The following is a 19,093-nucleotide window of genomic DNA, read 5'->3' as shown; positions in this document are numbered from 1 at the left end:
GAGGTGTTGTTGTTGTTGTTGTTTTGTTTTTCCCGGGGGGCTGTGAGGTGATTCACTTCAGGCGGGAAGGGGCGGGGCCGCTCCTCCCGGCCGCCAGGGGGCGGTGCGGCGCGGGCGACGGTCCGCAGGCCGGCAACATGGCGGGGCCGCCGCCCTTCAGCGGCCGCTTCCCGCCGCCGCCGTTCCGGCCCTTCCCGCCGCCGGCGGGGCTCTTCCCGCCGCCCGCCACCCCTTTCCCCGGGCCCGCCGCCCGCCCAGGGCCCTTCGCGGCCGCGGCTCCCCCGCCCTTCCTCCTACCGCCGTTACCGCCGCCGCCGGCCGGACCTGAGGGCGAGGCGGGGCCGCGCTTCCCGCCGGGCGGCGGCCCGTACTTCCCGGCGGCTCCGCCGTTCCCGCCGCGGCCTTTGGCTGAGGAGGAGGCGGCGGCGGCGCAGCGGCAGCAGGACGAGCTCTGGCTTTCGCAGTTCCTGAGCCGCCGCCGGGCCGCTCCCCCCTCCCCGCCGCCTCGCCCCGCCGCCAGCCCCAGCAGCGCCCGGCAGCTGGCGGTGGAGGCCCTGGGGCGGGTGGCGCGGCTGACCCAGCTCTGCCGGGCCCTGCGGCGGCAGGAGGCCGAGGGGGACGAGGCGGGTTGGGCCCAGGCGCGGGAGGAGGCCGAGGCAGCACGAAGGGAGCTGCGAGAGGTCGTGCGGCCCCTGAGGGAGCCCGGCTACCGGGAGGAGCTGCGGAGGAAGGCCGAGAGGGTGAGGAAGAGGAGGCTGCGCCTGCAGCGGAGGAAGCAAGAAGCTAAAGCGGCCAAGGAGGAGGAGGTTGCCCGGGCCGCCGAGCGGGAGGCGAAGATCGACCAGTGGAGGGCCAAGTGCATCCAGGAGGTGGAGGAGAAAAACCGGGTACGGCCTGAGGCTGTCTGCCGCAGGCTCCCGGGGGCTCCTGTGCATTCCTCTGGGGTTCAGGGCAGCGTGTGGAGCTGGGGGAGACCCAGCCCAGCACCTGGCTTTGGCCCCGGCAGGTCAGCAGGTGCCACCTGGGTGCTGCACGGGTTCGGCTTGCTTGGAGGCATGCCATGTCGGAGGCCTGCAGCCTTGCTCCACCCTTAAAAGCCTTCGTGGGCATCTCTGCTTGGCCTTGACAGTTGGGGTTGAAGTGATTTCTGAACTCTCAGTTGTGTGGGGAGGTCTTCCTCTTCAGTCCTGAGCTGTCAGCCTGCCCCACGCTGCTCACAGCTACCCTGTGGTGCTCAGCGCCATTTCAGTAACTATAAGCTGGTTTTGTCCTTGTAAAACTTGTTGTTTGCAAACTTTTTGGTCTCACTGGGACATAAAATGGCTTCAAAGCAACAAACCCCCTCAAATTAGGCTTGCAGGGAAGTGCTGGAGGCACCTTTGTGTTGGCTGTTGGCTAAAGAGCTGCCGTTCTGCTGGTGCTAGGTCTGCTGCTGGGATGGTACAGAGCAACTGTTGTGAAAGGGTTTGTGCTCAGACTGTGGCACGTTAATGGTGTTTAATTGCTGAGCTTTAGAATTGGAATGGTTTGTGTTTGATGTTAATGTTTATCCTAAAAGATTATCAGGCGTTGTGAATTCTATAGCCGTTTGGCCCAAGTTTGAGTTGCTCAGCATTCTGGTTTTTTTGTTTCCTGATGTCTGTCATGTTTTGGCTTTTTCATAAAAAGGCATGGTTGGATGGTTGGCTTATCTTGATATGGCTGTGTTACTAGGAAGTTATTCTGCTCTCCGCAGCTTCACTGATCTTTTTGACAGTACCATTTCATTCTTGTCTGTGTGGGATATTTCACACATAACGTCTCGGGCTTTTTCTTTCTTTTATAGGAACGAGAACTTAAGGCTGCTGCGGACAGTGTCTTATCTGAAGTACGGAAAAAACAAGCAGACACAAAGAGGATGGTGGACATCCTGCGCGCGTTAGAAAAGCTTCGGAAACTGAGAAAAGAGGCTGCTGGCAGGAAAGGTTAATTACAAGATTTTTACTAAACTTTTTAAATTGTGCACACAGGAAATAAGGTGATATGCGTGCCCTGTGCTGACTAGCAAGGCACATCTTGAAAAAGCGGTTTCTTTGTTGGTGATTTTATTTACATTGTTATGCAATAATAGCTATTAAATGCTGAATACAGTGGTTGCATTCCTACATGTTCAAGCTCTTTCCTGATACAATTATTCCAGTAAGATAGTTGTTAGAAAGGTTAAACTCATGTTCCTGTGAGATTTTGCCAGCTCCGCTCTCAAGTCTGATAGCAGAGCCCCTTCTAAATTTGAAAATGTAAGATTAATTCTCTTTCTGTTCAGGTGTTTGTCCACCTCCCTCAGCAGACGAAGCATTTGAGAATCAGGTGGAGAGCCTCAAAACATTGCTCAAAAATCGCACAGAGCTGTATGAAGCTGAGGAGAGAGCATTAAGAGTTATGTTGGAGGGAGAACAAGAGGAAGAAAGGAAGAGAGAAATGGAAAAGAAACAGAGAAAGGAAAGGGAAAAACTACTGCAGCAGAAACTCGAAATTGATTCCAAGCTGTTTGGGGAGCCAGGTAAATTCTGCATGCCATACTTCACAGTGTTTTTCCACACCACACCCCCTTCTCATAGACACTGAGTTTAAAATGCAAATTCAAAAATAGTTGAGAAAGAAATCATCCGCTGGAGTAATTTATGGTCTGAGGAAAAGATGAGATAAATATAGTGTGCTATTAACACATGTGATGTAAGAACTGTTTAGCTCTTCAGTGTAGACTGTAGTATATCTCAAGCCAATTTCATAATGTTTTGCAAGAAGAGGTTGTAGATTAAGCTGAAGTGAGAATAAACAGAATAGATTGAAGACTTCCAGCACCCAACAGATGCCTTAGTCGGGTGATTTGGTAAGTGTGACTCAGGTAATCTGTAAAGATTCAGTGTCCATATGTTCCCCTTGTTCAGAGGATGGAGGCAGGAAAAGTTTTGTTAATCTTGACTTGCCTCTGACAGCTCTGGTAAGGATGAGGAGATGTGCAAAATAGTCCTTTATATCCTACATAGGGAAGTGGTTTCAGATTACAACTGGGGAGCAGCAAACAAGTTGGTAAATTTGAGACTTCTGAGAGTTACTAGAATCAAAGGTCTTTCTGGTTTATTGAATGATATCTATGTGTTTTAACAGATGAATTTCCTCTAGCCCACCTCTTGCAGCCCTTCAGAGAGTATTACTTACAAGCTGAGCATTCTGTAGCAGCTCTAATCCAGATCAGGTAAAACCAAACAGTCTTTTATTATCAGAGATGATAAGTGTTGTTTGTTGAGACTGTAAAATTATGGTCCCTTTTGGTTCGCTGACTTCCAAACATGGTTATGCAATGAATTGTCCTGCTTTTTTTTCCCGCTAAGGATCAAGCTTCTCACTTGATAGAGTTGTATATAACAGATGCTTGTGTGAGGCAGAGTGCACTTCCATGCATAACCATTCCATTTAATAGAATAATACGTGCAGTTTGCACATTTGTGTTTTGAAAACCAAGTTTCAGAGTACAATTTATAGTGTTTTGTGTATTGATCAGTATGGAAAAATACCTGTGTGGGTATATAATAAATCTTATTACCAAACTCATCCCGGCTCTCCTCTCAGACAGTGCTTTCTCTGTTAAAGGCATGAATGGGATCAGTACTTGGTGCCAGCTGATCACCCTGAAGGAAGCTGCATCCCTCCAGGATGGGTTCTTCCGAGTCTCCCCACAAATGACACTTGGGCCACTGCTGTCAGATAATTTAGCCATAAATTATTTTAATGTTGGAGGAATGTTTCATTATAATTGCATGTGTAAATATGAGAAGGTCCAAAGAGAAAGTCTTATCCTCTGTTTCGGTAGCCAGGCACTGGAATGTCCTGAAGAAAAATGTAAGGACTGTTTTTGCTGTCTGACTCTGCAGGGGAATACCTGAGCAAGCCCAAAGCTGCTAGGCCTCTCGTGGTATGGAATTACAATCCCTTTGCAAGTTTTTGTTAAGAAATCTCCATCTTAATAAAGAAACATTGCTGACAAGGGTATTTGTGCCAGTATTAACATCCTATTTTTAGTGGCTTTTATCTTTATAAGCCTAAATCCAGATGATGAAATCTCCAGAAATAAAGAAGTTTTTTAAAAAAAGAAGACATCATTAGTAAACATGTTTTTCTTCTGAAATGAAGCATGTCAAGCATCACTGTCAAAATAGTTCCTGTACTTTTGTGTGTAGAAATGAACCTATTACAAGTTTAAACAAATGCCAGAGTACAAACAAGACAGGGTTTTTCAAGGCTGATTAAAGCAGCTGTTGACATTTTACTTTTGTGGACTAAAACTGGTACCACAACATGGAAAAAATTCCCACTTGTGGTGAAATAGTTCAGACAGCCATGCGAATATATATAATAAATTCGATGAGTAAGCCTGTTAGAAAAAATACAGTAAAATCTGAAGTCTAACCTACTGTAATTGTTCTTACCTATTTAACTATTTTTGTATAGGGACAGATCATGTATATAATACCTGATTAAGAAACGCAGCTCTATTTTGTAAGTTGTTTTTCGTACAGAATAAATAGAGAAAAATTGAATTTTTTTTTTTGTTTGAAGTGTTTTTACTTCGAGAGAGAGATTTGGTTTAGTATTTGGCATCAGAGATGACTCCAGTGCGGAGAAAATTGCTGGCAAAAGGTGTATGTGAAGGAACTTCTCCCTCCTACAAGGAGGCATCTGATTTCAAAGCCTTCCATGTTCTGGACAGTTTGCTTGCAACAGCCGTGGGCCATATGGGATTGGGGCTTTGCTGGTCTACGCAGATTGTTGAGGCATCTTCCCAGAACTGCAGTCATTACTCTTGCTTAGCCCTCAGATGTGGGAATGGATTTAATCTCTCTAATTCCTTAACTCTTCGTATGGCAACATCATGTAATTCATGGAGGAGGCAACACGTATTTGCCTAAATTCAACACTTGGGCCCTGTATGTAACGCTGGTAGTTTATTGGTTAAAGCTTTGTGTTGATTTCTGTAAGAACATACAAACAAGTAATTCTTGATAGAATTAATTTGGGTGCAGAAGTTTGTAGTTCTTGCTCACCCCAAAATATAGATTACTGTGAAGTCCTTTGGAGGGAGAGGTTCCGATTTGCATGTCCATACATGCCATCCCATCTCGTTGCTCCAAGACCTATGGCTGGATCAGATCCTGGCGAGTCTTACCTGATGAAAAAGCAAAAGTTCAAATAGTGTAAAAACAATTGCAGAAAGAACGCTTTCAGTTCAGGGAGCTTAGTGACCGGAGGTTGCTCTGCTTAAATCATTAGGCTCCTTATGCCATCAGCCCGTCTGATGGGACTGGCTAACTGCTTAAGATAAGATAATAAAGCTGTCAAATGCTTGTCTGACACAGCAATAATTTAAAGAACTGATAACAGGCAGCGTAGAAGCAACCCTGTTCTCCCTGCCCTGTGGGAAGAGCTCCATGATTTTTTCTGACGGTAAGGCTAACTTCATATTGTTAATAAAAATAGGACTTGAAAATGCCAGCAGATGATGTACATTTAGGTATATCTCAATCCCTCAAGCATTCTGTGGTTTGTTCTACATATTTGCTCTTGTCTAGTGACGTCTGCATTAAAATGTTTTATATTTTTAGTGAGGAAGATGTTAAAGCCACAGATGGAAGAGGAATGTTTAAAATCTTAACTCATATAATACATGGAGACAGTGTATTAATTCTTAAAAAAACCCTCGTGTATTCAGATTTAAGATTCAGATTTATGCAACTATAGTATTTCCTAATATTTTTAACTTTTTAAAAGTTACCGTAGCCCAGAAGAAAAGAGGGGTTGGCTCTGAGTTTCCAAGACTCATTTGCATCCTATTCCTTCCCTGCTTCCAGTGTGGTTTGGGTTTCTCATGCTTTTCAGGGACATCCTCTTCCTGATAGGAGTTTGTCCGTTCGCCAGACGGTATCTCTGGTGAGAAAGCCGGCAGGGCTGGCCTGAGGCAGATGAGGTCAGAACCCTTGTAGAATTTGCTTTCTGGTGTAAGTCGGTGTTTACAGCTGACCCTCTTTTATTCTTGTTGTGTAGCATTTCTGTTGTCATCGCTCCTCACCCCAACGTACTTTTTTTCTAAATAGTGGCTTTGGGAATTAACACTTGTGGGAGCCTTCCTCAGTATTCATGCAGTGTAATACAGTATTTTCTTCATCATGGCTTCAGACATACTCACTACCTATCCCTTAAAGAGGCATTTAAACCCAAGTAAAGCCGTTCCAGGGGACAGACCACGAGATGCTCTTTTTCCTTTGCACCTTTGTAGCTCGCAGCTTTCGGGAAGAGCCGATTTACAGCGTAAGCAGCAAGGAGGGTCTGTCCCTCTTGCAGGCAGAAGCTGCACGGCCATGCGGAGGAGCTGGAGAAAGCTGGGGGGAAGGTGGCTTCGCTTACAGATGTTTCCACGTGTTGTCTTTGTCAGCGCTGACGTGAATTGTAACTTAGGCTGACCTCTCTTAGGCCGGGGAGCAGATGGCCCGGCTCCGTGTAGGCTCCCCACACGTTGCGTGTGTCGCGTGTGAGCAGCAGTACATGTGCCGGAGCCGCAAAGCTCTGCCTGCGCCACAGCCCCGGGTATTAAAGGCTCCTGGCGTAAGCAGGCGAGCAACAACTTGTAATTCTGTGAAGAGCAACTGAGCTGAACCAAGTGATTGTGCGTGTCGCTCTTTCTTTGTGGTTTAGAGGCAGCTCATTAGTCCTTTGCTAACATAGCAACCAACCTTGAATGCCATTTCCCATTATCGACCCTTAGTTTTACATCGAACCGGCAGCTTTTTCTTCCCTGTGTACATTCATCTGCTTATTTTCTTGTTGTGGAGTGTTTATCCTCATTGTCATAGAAGCCATTTATTTTTAAAGGAAAAAAAAAAAAAAAAAAAAAAGAATTGGTAAAAGCACTTAGGGATGTCACACCAAGCAGTTACTGCTTGTCTTGAGGATGACTGCTGAGGACTTTGGGATGAACGGGCCCAGGCTGCAGAACTCGGTGGAAGACTGACCATTGGCTCTTGCCAGTTGACAACGTATAAAGGAAATTATTTTGCACACAAGAAGCTGGGGACTCGAGGCTTCATGCAGCAAGTAGTGGCTTTGTATTAAATCGAGATGTTTATTCAGAGCTGATGGCTATGCTATTGCAGTAGTATTTGCCATGCCACCACTCCCAGTTCGTCAGAGATTTTTCTCTCCCCTGCTGTTCTTGATCTAAAAACATCACTGCACTTAAAATGAATGGATGGTTCTTAAAAGCTAATCTGGCCTTCAAACGGCTTGTTCAACGTCTCTCTAACACCGAAGCTTGCCTGATGCACCTTGTCTGGCTGTTGGTAAGCTGCTGCAGCACTAGAGGGGATGCCCTCGCCCCGGCTCCCCCGGGCTGCTCTGTGTGACAGCTTAGCAGCACGTGGCCACATGCGTGAGCTCCGTGGGTGCTCTCGGGTCACCCAGAGAGAGGAGACCTGTGAGGCGGCCGCCTTGGCTGCCTCTGTGACCGGGAAAAGTGCTCGGTGTGTCCCCAGCTTGGGAAAGGGAGCGTGTGACGGGCAGCAGAGGGAGAGGGGGAGGCGGGGAAGGGGATGGAAAGCAGCAGTGGGAGAAAAACACTCAGGACCTCTGCCAAGTGAAGCTGTAAGCTCGGTCAGGTCCTGTTGGCTCAAGGTTATAGCAAAGGTTAGTTCAGACAAATCTTCCCGCTATCGGTAATTATGAGTGTGCAAATCTGGGCATTGCACAGAGCGTTTTTCACTCGGCTGGCAGCATCTCTAAGGGCTGCGTTCCTTTTACCAGTGTCACTTGAAATAGCTCATCTCTCTCTCCTTCCAGCTGAATAGGTGCCTTTTACGGTTTTGTTTCATCCCTTCCTCCGGCAGCAAGAAATCAGGCGGCAGCAGCAATGAGCTACCTGGATGAAGTTCCCTTCCGAACAGCCACGAGCCTCGATGGGGACTCAGGGGGAGAAAACACTTTAATCACCGCCCCAGCCATCGAGCTCCCCGACTGCACCGACATCCTCATGAGCACCATGGTGAGCTGTCTGCGCCCGGATTCGCTGCTGGGGGGATGCTCAAAGGGATGTCAGTGGTGTTTGCCTTTTCTTGTGAAGGAAGGGAAGGGAAACATCTCCTCCTAATTGATCCTCTTAACTGGCTGGTTTGCGGGAGTGGGAGGAGGTGAGGACGACTTGTGGTGGGTGGGTTGGGAGCAAGGAAGGGGTTGGTTTGGGGTTGGATTTTTTTAATCCAGTCCAAGCAGGAGGGTTGGGTCTTTCTTGTATAGGAGTACACGCTTCAGGCTCTGCTCTGGGATTGTTTTATACTCTGGAATCATCACCGTCTCATTTATTAATAATATTTATTAATAAGAGAGATGTAAGCAGACAACACTACCTGTGCTGATGTTGTGGTTTAACCCCAGCTGGCAATTAAGTTCCACTCAGCTGCTCACTTACTCCTTCCCCCCGCAGTGGGATGGGGAGGAGAACTGGAAAAAAAAAAAAAAAAAAGGTAGAACTTGTAGGTTGAGATAAGAACAGTTTAACGACTAAACCAAAATATAATAATGAAAATTAATATGGCAAAAAGAGAGAGAGAAATAAAATCCAAGAAGAAACAAGTGATGCACAAGGCAATTGCTCACCACCCACTGATGAATGCCCAGCCAGGCCCTGAGCAGCGATCCCCCCTTCCTAGCCAACTCCCCCAGTTTCTGTACTGAGCATGATGTTCTATGGTATGGAATATCCCTTTGGCTAGTTGGGGCCAGCTCTCCTGGCCACGCTCCTTCCCAGCTCCTTGGGCACCTGCTCGCTGGCAGAGCACAGGAAAAAATCGTTAATTTAGGATAAGTGCTACTGGGCAACAACTAAACCATCAGTGTGTTATCAGCATTATTCTCACATTAAATCCAGAACACAGCACTGTACCAGCTACTAGGAAGAAAATTAACTATCCCAGCTGAAACCAGGACAGCTGGTAACAGATAGAGATATAATATGTGTATATATATATTAAAAATATCCTGTGGCACTTTGTGATCTTGCACATTGCTCAGTCCTTAACTGGTTTTGAATATACACCTACTGCTATAACAGCTTTGTCCCCAGTTTTAAACCCCAGCACAAGAATTTGAAGGAACTGGCTGTGCTCTGGAAGGGGGTAGGAAGCCTTTCCTCATATGTTGGCACTGAAGGCATGGAGTTGGCTCTCCGGGTTTACAGGCAGTGCTAGCACAGCTCCAGCTGAAGATGATTACAGAAATACTTTGCGCATTCAGCCTTAAGTAGTCTCACCTGTAGATGGGGTCAGTGCACTTCATGGGGGAAGGCCATCTGGGCGATCCCAAACAGCCTCTGCTCCCTCCTGGTGATGGGTGAACCAGCAGCAAACCCCACATCTGGCTTTTGGCTAGCTCAGCTTTGCTTATCCATCCCCCCCAAATGACACACCCCAAATCCACAGGATGTGGTTAACATGAAGAGTCGCCGGGTTGTTCATTTTCATTAATCTCTTTGAAGGAAATTTTAATGCACACGTTTTTTGCCACCTGTGTAAAGGCAGGTGATAGTCTGCATCCCCGTGGACCAGCTGAGGTGGTCCATCACCTCATCCTGTCCCGGGAAACCCCCAGCCCCAGGTTTCTCCCTGACTGGGGACACATCAGAGCTCCTCGCTGAGACCAAGCGATTGCGCTGGTGGTCCGGGCTGTTCTTTGTCGAGGCACGTGGTGGTGTTTTCCTCGGGGAGGCTGGTTTGGGTCCACAGCTGACAAGTGGCAGGGAGCAGTAAAAACAGCATTCCTGGGCTGTGAATGTACTTGCCTGCCCGTCCGGAGGAGACCTTGTTTGGAGAGCTCTGGGACGGGCAAGGCTTGTTTGTTCCAGGAAAACCCTTGGATTTCAGTCTTATATTTTAAGCTGGACTACGTGGAAATGACAACTCTGTTCTGGAACTGGCAGAGCCCCCAGTGCCACTGGAGATGCCGTAGCCAGTCCTCCCTCTGTCCAAGATGGCACCTCCCCCCTCGGTGGCTCCCAAGCCCCCGTGCCTGAGGTGGCTCTGATGGGTGCCACTGATGGGTGCTGTCCCCTTCCACAGCAGCCAAACTGACACAAAACCATCTCCGAGCATAAAACACCTATCAGAAGAACGGTAAATACAACTCAAAGCAGTAATAACTTTGTAGACAGATTTTTTTTTTTTTCAGCTATAAATTTGGAGATTCCCTGTAGGGATGGGGCTGGCACTGCCCAATCCTACAGCTCTAGTGCCCACAGCCAGCCCTGATGCTCGGGGAAATAGGAGCAAATATGGGAAGGACACAGCCCTCCAGGTGCCCTCCTGAAGCGCGTGGTTTTCCCTGCGCCGCGTGGTCTGGTTTCAGATGCCCTCACCAGCTCCTTCTCCCTCTTCCACAGCACGACTTCTCGCTGGAAAGAAGAGTGCTTTACTGGGTCGAGGTGGCCTCTCAGCAGCAAACCTCCCGGCATTGGGTCACCTCCGAAGTCATCCCCACGGCTCCGCCGTGCTGGCTGCTGCTGGTGGACCCTGCTGACAGCTACGGGGGGAGACCGCGGGACGGGACGGTGCGGCGCTGCATCAGCATGAGCGCTGCCGACGGCAGCTACGGGCACCCCAGGGGCAGAGGCACCTTGTCCGACACCGAGAGCGAGACCCGACACTCGGAGGAGGACGACTACTCGGAGGATGATGAGTATTCCTCGACCTCCTGGGAAGAGAATGAGAGGGATGAAAAGGTTTCCAGGAGGAGAAACACTGTGAGAGGTATGGCTCTGCGTCCCGGCTTTTACCAGGCCCGACCAAAGACATCGCCTGGCTTGCTGGAGCCCTCACCAGATAATGGTGGCCGCAACACAGCCAGCCCGAACCTGAGCAAGCAGAGAAGATCCATGGTGTTATTTAACAACATGAAGAACGAGCTGGAAGCGGCCAGGAGGAAGCTGGCTGCTTTGGTGCATCCTTTGAACAGAACCACCGTGGAGAGGAGAGGGGTCCCGGTGCCACGGCTGCTCCCCCCACGCCTCCGCACCAGCCGCAGTGTCAAGTACGGGCCAGCCCCGGACGTGTCCCACCTGGGGACCTTAGTGCCAGCTCCTCCGGCCGCGCCGATCCCCCCCATCAAGCGGCACAAGCCTACGGTGCCGGTGAGATGTTTTCTTCTGGTAGCCCTCTGCTTGTTGCTGAGACCGGAGGGAGGGGGAGGAAATCAAATTGGTCCCGTTTGCTGAGGTCTGGCCAGCGAAATGGAACCGAAATGGGGCTTTGGGAACACTGAACCCATGAGAAATTGCTAGCGAGTTTTCATAAGAAGTGAAGGAAGGGGGGTTTTTTTGCAGGGATATAAAGACAAGCTTTCTGGGAGCACATTTACTTGCTCTGTCCTAACCAAAACATCTTCGTTTTTCCCAACAAACAAGGTATCTTATTTGATTTTCAATTAAAACACTAAAAAAAAAAAAGTGAAATAAGTTTTTTTCCCCTCTTTCCTCTTCATTTTTCCCCCTCTAACAGATATAAATGGGGTTTATGGGGAAATGCCTCCTTACAGCTATCATGTCTTTCCTAGGAAACTTTGGACTTCACAGTCCTATTAGAAATACACATCATTTAGTGATAGAGACAGTGATGTGAAATGATGGTGTAAATATTGCTTTGTCACCTTAAAGCTGAATTGCACCATGTTTTTTAAGAAATTATATCTCATCTAGCTACTTGAGGCATTTAGGAGATGAATTACTGAAAACCCACAGCTAACACTATCAGAGACATGAAACGCCAGGTTATTTATATGTAGTTGCATTAGACGTAGGTTAATTAAGAAAGAGTAAAAAGCCCGTGTGTATTTGTACATCGCCCACCCTGCTCAGCTGCTGTTACATGAGCGTCACGCTGAATGCTAAAGCCTCAACCTCAGGCAAGAGCATGCATGTGCAAGGTCATTTCTGGAGATGGCTTTGTAACAGAAACCTAAATATATCTGATAAATGTCACGGGCATAAACAGGGCATCAGGGGAGCATCTTCCTGCCCAGGCTGCTGCATCACCTGTCCGAAGGCAGCGCTGCCTCTTGCTTGGCTGGTTGGGGCCAAGCATGGTATTTATTGCTGGAGGGATGACCAGGATTCCCAGGGAAAGGAAGCTGCTTTTGCTCGCTTTGCCCCATGAACCCTCCTGAGTGCTGTTTTCTCTGATCTGTATCTATAGCTGAGCCTGGATTTAATTAAGTCCAGTCTCCTTTGATGCCCAAGGGGGTTTGTTGCATGTATGGGAATTTTCCTCTTCTGGAGAGAGCAAAGTACCTGCGAGCGTTTAAAAGCATTGCTTCAGCCTGGGTGGTTTTATGTCATGTCATGAGCTGGAGCGAGAAGACCATCGGCTTTTTTTTTTCTCTTGCAGTCCCTCAGCCCCTACGCCTGCCTCCCCCCTGCCTCCACGCCTGCGCAACCTCTCGATTCCTACAGATCCCAGTCGGATTCGGCAGCTGACCTGCTCTCGGCGCTGAGCCAAGAGGAGCGAGACCTCATCGAGCCTGTTATAGCCTTGGGCTACCCCATCCACAAAGCCATCCTCACCCTCCAGAAGACTGGAAGGCAAAGCTTAAGTCAGGTTGGTGGAACTGGCACGGCACCGCGAAAAGCTTTTGGTAAAGAAAAACTTGATTTTGATGGAGAAAGGGATGGCTGTCTTGCTTGGGGTGGACTTCTGATGGCCTTGGCTTTCCCACTTTGGTATCAGACCTCAGTTGACAGGGTTTTGCATGAGATCACACGTTTGCACTTTTGCTGTAATGAAATAGCAATGAGTCGCCCTCAGCTTTTCAGCAAGTAATAACGGCTGGGTAACGTTATCTGTTCAATCTGTTGTATGGAGCATGGTGTCCTTTTGAAGTACAAATTTTGCCCCCGTATATGGAAACTTTTTGCACATCATTTTTTCCTGGCTGTTAGATTCATATGAGTATTGCCATGGCTCATCCTGTCAGAGCGGGACTGTACGAATACCTTGGAGATTTGTCTGGGCTCTCTCCAAAACACAACTTCCCTGTCTTGGAGCAACCAGGGACTCTATGCAAGCATTGCTGCTGGGTCTCAGAGCTCTTTTCCTGACGAACCCTCCATAATAACCTGGAATTCATTTCAAGTAATTAGCATACAAGCTCTTTTTACCCCTGGTATCTGAGTACATCACAGCTTGCTGTCCTTTATCCCAATTCCCAAGGTCTCTGCTTGTCCAGACGAACCCTCGGGGGTCCAGGTGAGCTCCAAGCATCCGTGCCATGAGGGATGCTGCTGTCTCTGACCCTCTGGCGTGGCAAGCTTGGGGCTGGACCTGCCCATCCCAGCAGAGGATTTAATAGGGCTGAATTATCCAAGTAGCTCTTGCAGAGAGAGAAGAGGCTTGATCGCAGCTTAGCAAAAGGGATGTCCACTGGGCTATTGTGCCAGAGCAGACCCTGGGCAGAAGTGTGAGCAGGCAGCCCCCTGGTCAGCTGCCAGTCTCCTTCCCGTGCTCCCAGGGAGCTGCCTGTGCTGCGGGGGCCAGCTCTTACCCATCTGGTCAGTGCACGAGGCTGCTCTGCAGCTGAGTCATCACGCAGCTTCTGGCTCCCTCCTGAGTCAGCCCTGGCTGGACCAGCCTCCCCAGACCCTCGCTGGTGTTTCAGGCAATTGTCGCTGCAAGCTGAGACGGGAAGGGAAGCTTTATTTCTTCAATTCATAAAGGTTTCATCTCGGCAGAGGGAGATGGGCAGAGCCCAGCCCTGATTCTTTGTGTGCAAGGGTGTCTTGGAGCAACTGCTGTCTCAATATGAAGGAGCAGCGCATTTTATTAAGGATGGAAATGAGTACAGTCTGCTCCCTTCTGTGTAGACACAGGGACTCCCATCCTCTAGGAGAGGTGCTTAATGCACCCAAATACAAGGTCTGCCTTATGTCCTGTGCCTTCTTCAACAGAAGTTCCCATTTTTCCCATTTATGCGCAATACAGCCAAGATAACATGTAAGGCATAGCCCTTCATGCCTCTCTTACAAGTACTAAACTACCACATTAGACAAAACCTTCCTGGAAAATATGTTTCAAATCAAGTTAAAAACAAGAGCTGTGGGCGCTCTTCATTGCTTGTTGGTGTCACGTGGGGTTTCAGTGTGTGACGATGACAGCTTCAGCCGTGAAGATTGATTGTAGTACCAGATGGTAGCCAAAAATTGCTCAATTTCTTTGCAGTGTCATGTCAAACTGACGGGGCCCACCCTGGTGGAGAAGGCAAGTCTACTGCCTTAAAGAGGTGATCCCTTCTTAATTTTGGTGGAAGAACCTCTCTAAAAGGCTCAAGCAGGGTTAGTTGCGCCAATGCGCCAGAGGTTCATCACCTAGGATGTCATGGGCAGGGGCTAAACTGAAAATGCATCGTTGCATCTTGATTAATGATCGTTGATCAATCAAAAATGCATCGTTGATCCACGGAGCCAAGAAGTGACAAATGGCTGCAGCTGATCAGCATCCCTCTCCCCAAACAGCCGTGAGCACGGGGTTCAGAGCAGGGCATTCACCACGGGACACAACCCACTGTGCCAGCCACCTCCTGGCCTTGCGCCGGTGGGAACCTTCTTCCTGTGGACTGTTGGACTCTTGAGAAGTCCATAATACAGCAAAATCCATGCTCAGCTGTGTTTCCACAACATGCTCCTGCCCTTTGCCCCCTCCAAAAGAACCTGCTGTCTCACCCCAAGCAATGACCTACATCTTCAGTGCTTCCTACAAGCCTGGCATCAGCCATCTCCACCGGCAGTGGCTCCCCGAGGCTCTCTGACGCTTTTAGAAGTTGTGTCCTTGGTGGTGGTGCTTGCAGCAGTGAATTGAGCAGGGATGTCCGCCGTGGTGCTGGCTGGGGTCTCCCTGTCCCCCCAGAAAGCCTCTGTCCTTAGAAGCTCAGTGCCCAAGGGGTAGTGTCCACTGAGTTTCCGCATCCCCGGCTTGAACCCTGCTGCAAGACTGGGGGGATGTTTACCCCATTCCTCCACGATTAAATCATCACTGGGGTCTTTGGTGGTGTTTGATCATGGTTTTTTCCGTGCTGGCAGCAGGTAGTTTGTGGTCCAGGTGTGTTGGTGAAACGGTTGGTGGTAAGGCTTTGCTCTTCCTAAGCAGCCAGTTGTTGGAGCACCTGAAGCAGGGACCTCATGGGGATGGGCCGTTCTGATGGGTGGTATGGGGAGACGGAAAATCCCACCGGAGGGGTGATTTCCTGCACATCACTGCACATGCTCATCTTTGATGTGAAAAGCTGAATTGCTGCACATAACATCAAGTAGCAGCAAATGAGGGAAGAGACAGATCAGCAGGTTACTGATCTACGAGAGCCTGGAGGTCTCTTCCCACATGAGCAGCCTGTGATGAGGTTATTGGGCTGGCCGTGCAGTGGGTAAAGCCAAACTCTACAGAGGTGCCTGTGCTGGAGGAACTTCACGCCTGAGCGTTATAAGGAGCCTCCTTGAGAGCTACAAGGGGAAAAGGAGTTTCAGGAAGGCAGTGGCACCTCCTCCTCCTCCTCAGTGAGCAGTGGGGCTGGTTCTGGACCCAGGAGGTTAGCAGATCATAGTATTTAAAAACCTGTTTTTGTTTAGTCTTGAGGATATATATATATTATTTTTTTAATGATAAAAATCACTGAGTTGACAGCAGCACCGGTTTCATGCTGGGCTTGAACAGGCTGCCAGGACTGTCTGTGTTCTGCCGTGAGCAGCTGTCCCTGCTGCAACAGGGCAGGAACATACAGCAACGATCTGGGGTTTTTAGTTAGTAAAGTAACAAGGAAAATAAAAACAAGTTACGAATGCCAATGACGAGTGACTATCTCATTTTTGGGTTAATAAGCTGCTCCTTAAAGCTGACATTTCTTAAAATCCTTACTCTGCTGCTGAGCCAAACTAGATCAACTCAACATTTGAGGGACTTTTTCAGCTTTTTCACGTGTTCTATAGCTTTTTACTCAATCCTTCTCCTTGGCTACAGCGGTGCTGGGGAGGGTGGAGGTCTGCATGCTGGTGGATCTGGGGAGATATGAATCAGCTTCTCCTTGGATGAAGATGGCACAGCTTCAGGGAGACCTGTGGGATGGTTTTATTCCCCCTGCTATTGTATAGCTCATTTATTATTGTCTGTCCCATATGTTTTTGGACAGTGAATGATTCTCGTGGTATTTAAAAGATACCGCTGGGAATAGTGCTGTCAGCACTCCAAGAACAATGAGGAAAGCCAAAAATAACTGTTTACTTTCAGCAGTGATAGCACACGGGTCTCCCCTGGGGTGGCTTTTGTGCTTGGACCCTGGAGCGAAGGCCCAAACCCTGGCACATCAAAGGGATGCTAGGTCACCCGAGGGTGGACATCTCACCGGGACAGGCTCTGCTTCACCCCGCAGCCTGGAGGCCATCGCTTCGTATCTCAGATGGTTTAGATATTTGGTTTGCTCCTCATCCTCCCCCCGCCTTGTTCCTGTTCCTGCCCTGGGAGAGTTGGGGGGACGGGGATGTTGTCTTCTCCCAGTGAGAGTCCTGCTGACAGACAGAACCGCCCTGGCTGAGCATCAGATGGGAACTGGCAGGATGGTTGTGGCCCAGGTTCTGCCCATGAGTGTGTCCCTGGGAGGTGGCCAGGTGGGCTCCTGAATGCACTCGCTCCCCACGTCCGCGAGGTTGGATTAACCCTGATTGTCTTCCTCTGCAGTTCCTGAGCTACCTGGGTGCCTGTGACCGGCTGCTGAAGCAGGGCTACGAGGAAGGGCAGGTGGAGGAGGCCATGGAAATGTTCCAGTACTCAGAGAAAAAGGTCAGAGCAGGATGGCACAGCCCAGCCCTTTGTGCTGCATCCTCCGGGCTCGCGTTTCCAGCGGGCTGCATGCTCCCCTCCTCCTCTGCCGCCCCTCGCGCAGCTCCCGGCAGGTCAGACCCTTTGCCCTGCCACCAGCGCGCCCCGCAGTCGCAGCAGACCCCCCAGGGCAGCATCACCATAAGGACCCCCTGGGGAAGGACACCCACTCCGTGGCTTTTCTCCATCCATCCTCTCCCCGGGCCGTGCAAGCACGATGCTCGCTCAGCCACTGCACGGGGAATCCCCCACCCCGAGCCCACCAGCACCCGCGCTCGCTACCTCCCCCCCATCTCCCCCTTTGCATTCACCCCCCCAGGGAAAAGAACCATGATGGCACGCTGGGCATTGGTCTCCATCATCAGTCTCCTCCTGGGGATAACAAAGAGCCTGGGAGGGTAGAACTGCTTGAAATTTGGGCTGAGAGTGTTTGACGTGATGCTGATGGCACGTAGGATTCCGGCTCACGGCTCGTTTGGGCCGTGGCAGCGGGAGGGCACCTGGGTCTCGGTGTCAGGCAGGGGGTTATTTACTGAGGACACGGCTCCAGGAGATGTTGTGGTGCTGGGGCCCAGCCTGAGCAGGAGGGGAAGCAGGACAAATTAATTCCAGTTTGCACTCACTGCCTTTCCCTGGTCTCTGTAACGCGGACAAACACTTGCATGGAATTCATAGTAAACTTAATAAGGAATAAGTGAAGCGAGAGGCTGACTTAAATAAATATTTCTTATTTAAAAAGTTGATGTAAAGGCACACTTCTAAATGCTAACAGTGGTATGAGTGTCCTTGCTCTGCTGTCAGAGTGCCCTTCAGCAGTAATACAACCCGGCCAGGTCATCTGGCTGCAGCCTCGTCACCCAACACTGCTTCTGCTGCAATGCTACGATAAATCCGTCCTTAAAACCCCATGATAACATCAGTCCTTTCTCTTCCTTCTTCCTCCAGGCAGCTGAATTCTTGCACTTGTTAGCTCAGTTTAACGATATGGGTTTTCAGCAAAATGAAATCAAAGAAGTTCTTTTGCTTTGTGGGAATCAGAGGGAGAAGGCGCTGGAAGAGCTCGTGATGAAAGCCCAGTGACCAGCATCCTGGACCCCAGTCACAGCTTCCCCTCTCCAGACCAGACCTCTGAAGGACCCGGGTGGGTGGGCACACGCGTACCCTTCGGCCGCTCCATCCCCACCCCGAGCAGCGCGGCTCACCGGGCACAGACCTTCAAAGCACTGGCTTGGTGTCTCATTTTATGGAGATCCATCCATCATAAGCATGTTTGTCACCGCACTAAGGCAAAGGCTTTATAGCAGGAGCATTTATCTCTTCACCCACACATCTCCACCCTTGATCAGCTGTTTAGACTAGATGCAGTAAGATCCAAACCGCCTTCAGCTTAGATTTTGCAAAACCCAAACCACAGTTTTCTCCCTCCACCTGGGGTGATGGGTGTCATGTTTTCAACTACAATCAAGTGTGGCATCTTCAAAGATTATATAAATCAACAGAAGAGGTTGTTTTCATAAAAACTGAAGGCTCCTGCAGAAACGTTTGTTGGTCCTTGCTTGGGAAGAGTCTCAGCTGACTTAGTCATGGTTGAATATTGTCATTGAAATTCAGTCTGATCACATTAGTGTCTCCTTTTAAACCAGAAACTTGAGTAAAATACACAATTCAGTGAGGGTAAGGAAGGAAAACAGGCTGTCCTTGCTTTAGAAATATATGAAGTTTTTCCAGTGCAATGACAAATGGCTTATGCAAGGGTTTATGCTCAGGGAATTTAATGAAATTGCAACACGGAGACAGGGAACAGCTCGGCTGTCCTTGTGTTCTGCCCAAATCAGGAAAATTCAGGGGATGCTTCCCTAAACTGTGGAGACAGTGGCTCCAAGTGAAGCTAAGCATCAGTGTCAGGATCAGGAAAATCTGGATGCCCAGGGGAATTTTTGCATGTAACTGAAGGACAGAGAATGGGAGATTCAGATCACCTTACGGGATGCGTCTCTTGGCTTGGCACTGGAACAGCGGACAGTGTTTTCACATAAAAATATATTCTTTTCCTGTGAATTAGATACAGATGTAATTTCTTAAAGTAAAGATGGTTGGAGAGGTTCTTCTGAAATGTATTTGTGTCTTTTCCTGTGGAAATGCCAACTGGCACAACCTAGCAGAGAAAA

General features: G+C 49.2%; 2 protein-coding genes across 3 annotated transcripts; both read left to right on the top strand.

Moving 5' to 3' along the window:
- The first annotated feature begins 91 nt into the window (after positions 1-91).
- Positions 92-4,577, top strand: PDCD7 (programmed cell death 7). The gene is made up of 5 exons (XM_032994196.2): positions 92-887; positions 1,826-1,964; positions 2,303-2,539; positions 3,148-3,235; positions 3,631-4,577. Exons 1-5 carry the CDS (start codon positions 138-140, stop codon positions 3,746-3,748), a joined length of 1,332 nt encoding a protein of 443 aa, XP_032850087.2. The 5' UTR covers positions 92-137; the 3' UTR covers positions 3,749-4,577.
- An 85-nt stretch (positions 4,578-4,662) lies between these two features.
- Positions 4,663-19,038, top strand: UBAP1L (ubiquitin associated protein 1 like). 2 transcript variants are annotated; one of them, XM_032994295.2, is made up of 7 exons: positions 4,663-5,481; positions 7,867-8,068; positions 10,457-11,203; positions 11,396-11,476; positions 12,456-12,665; positions 16,785-16,886; positions 17,871-19,038. In XM_032994295.2, exons 2-7 carry the CDS (start codon positions 7,937-7,939, stop codon positions 18,003-18,005), a joined length of 1,407 nt encoding a protein of 468 aa, XP_032850186.2. In that variant the 5' UTR covers positions 4,663-5,481; positions 7,867-7,936; the 3' UTR covers positions 18,006-19,038. The 2 variants fall into 2 exon arrangements, with proteins under 2 accessions (XP_032850186.2, XP_032850187.2); XM_032994296.2 differs by lacking the exon at positions 11,396-11,476 and having other exon boundaries at positions 7,914-8,068.
- Positions 19,039-19,093: the final 55 nt, after the last annotated feature.

Source organism: Tyto alba, unplaced genomic scaffold (genome assembly GCF_018691265.1).
Source record: "Tyto alba isolate M040663 unplaced genomic scaffold, T.alba_DEE_v4.0 Super-Scaffold_41, whole genome shotgun sequence".
Lineage (NCBI taxonomy): Eukaryota > Metazoa > Chordata > Aves > Strigiformes > Tytonidae > Tyto > Tyto alba.
The sequence above is the reverse complement of the archived record's forward strand: the minus strand, read 5'-3'. Positions and strand labels throughout refer to the sequence as shown.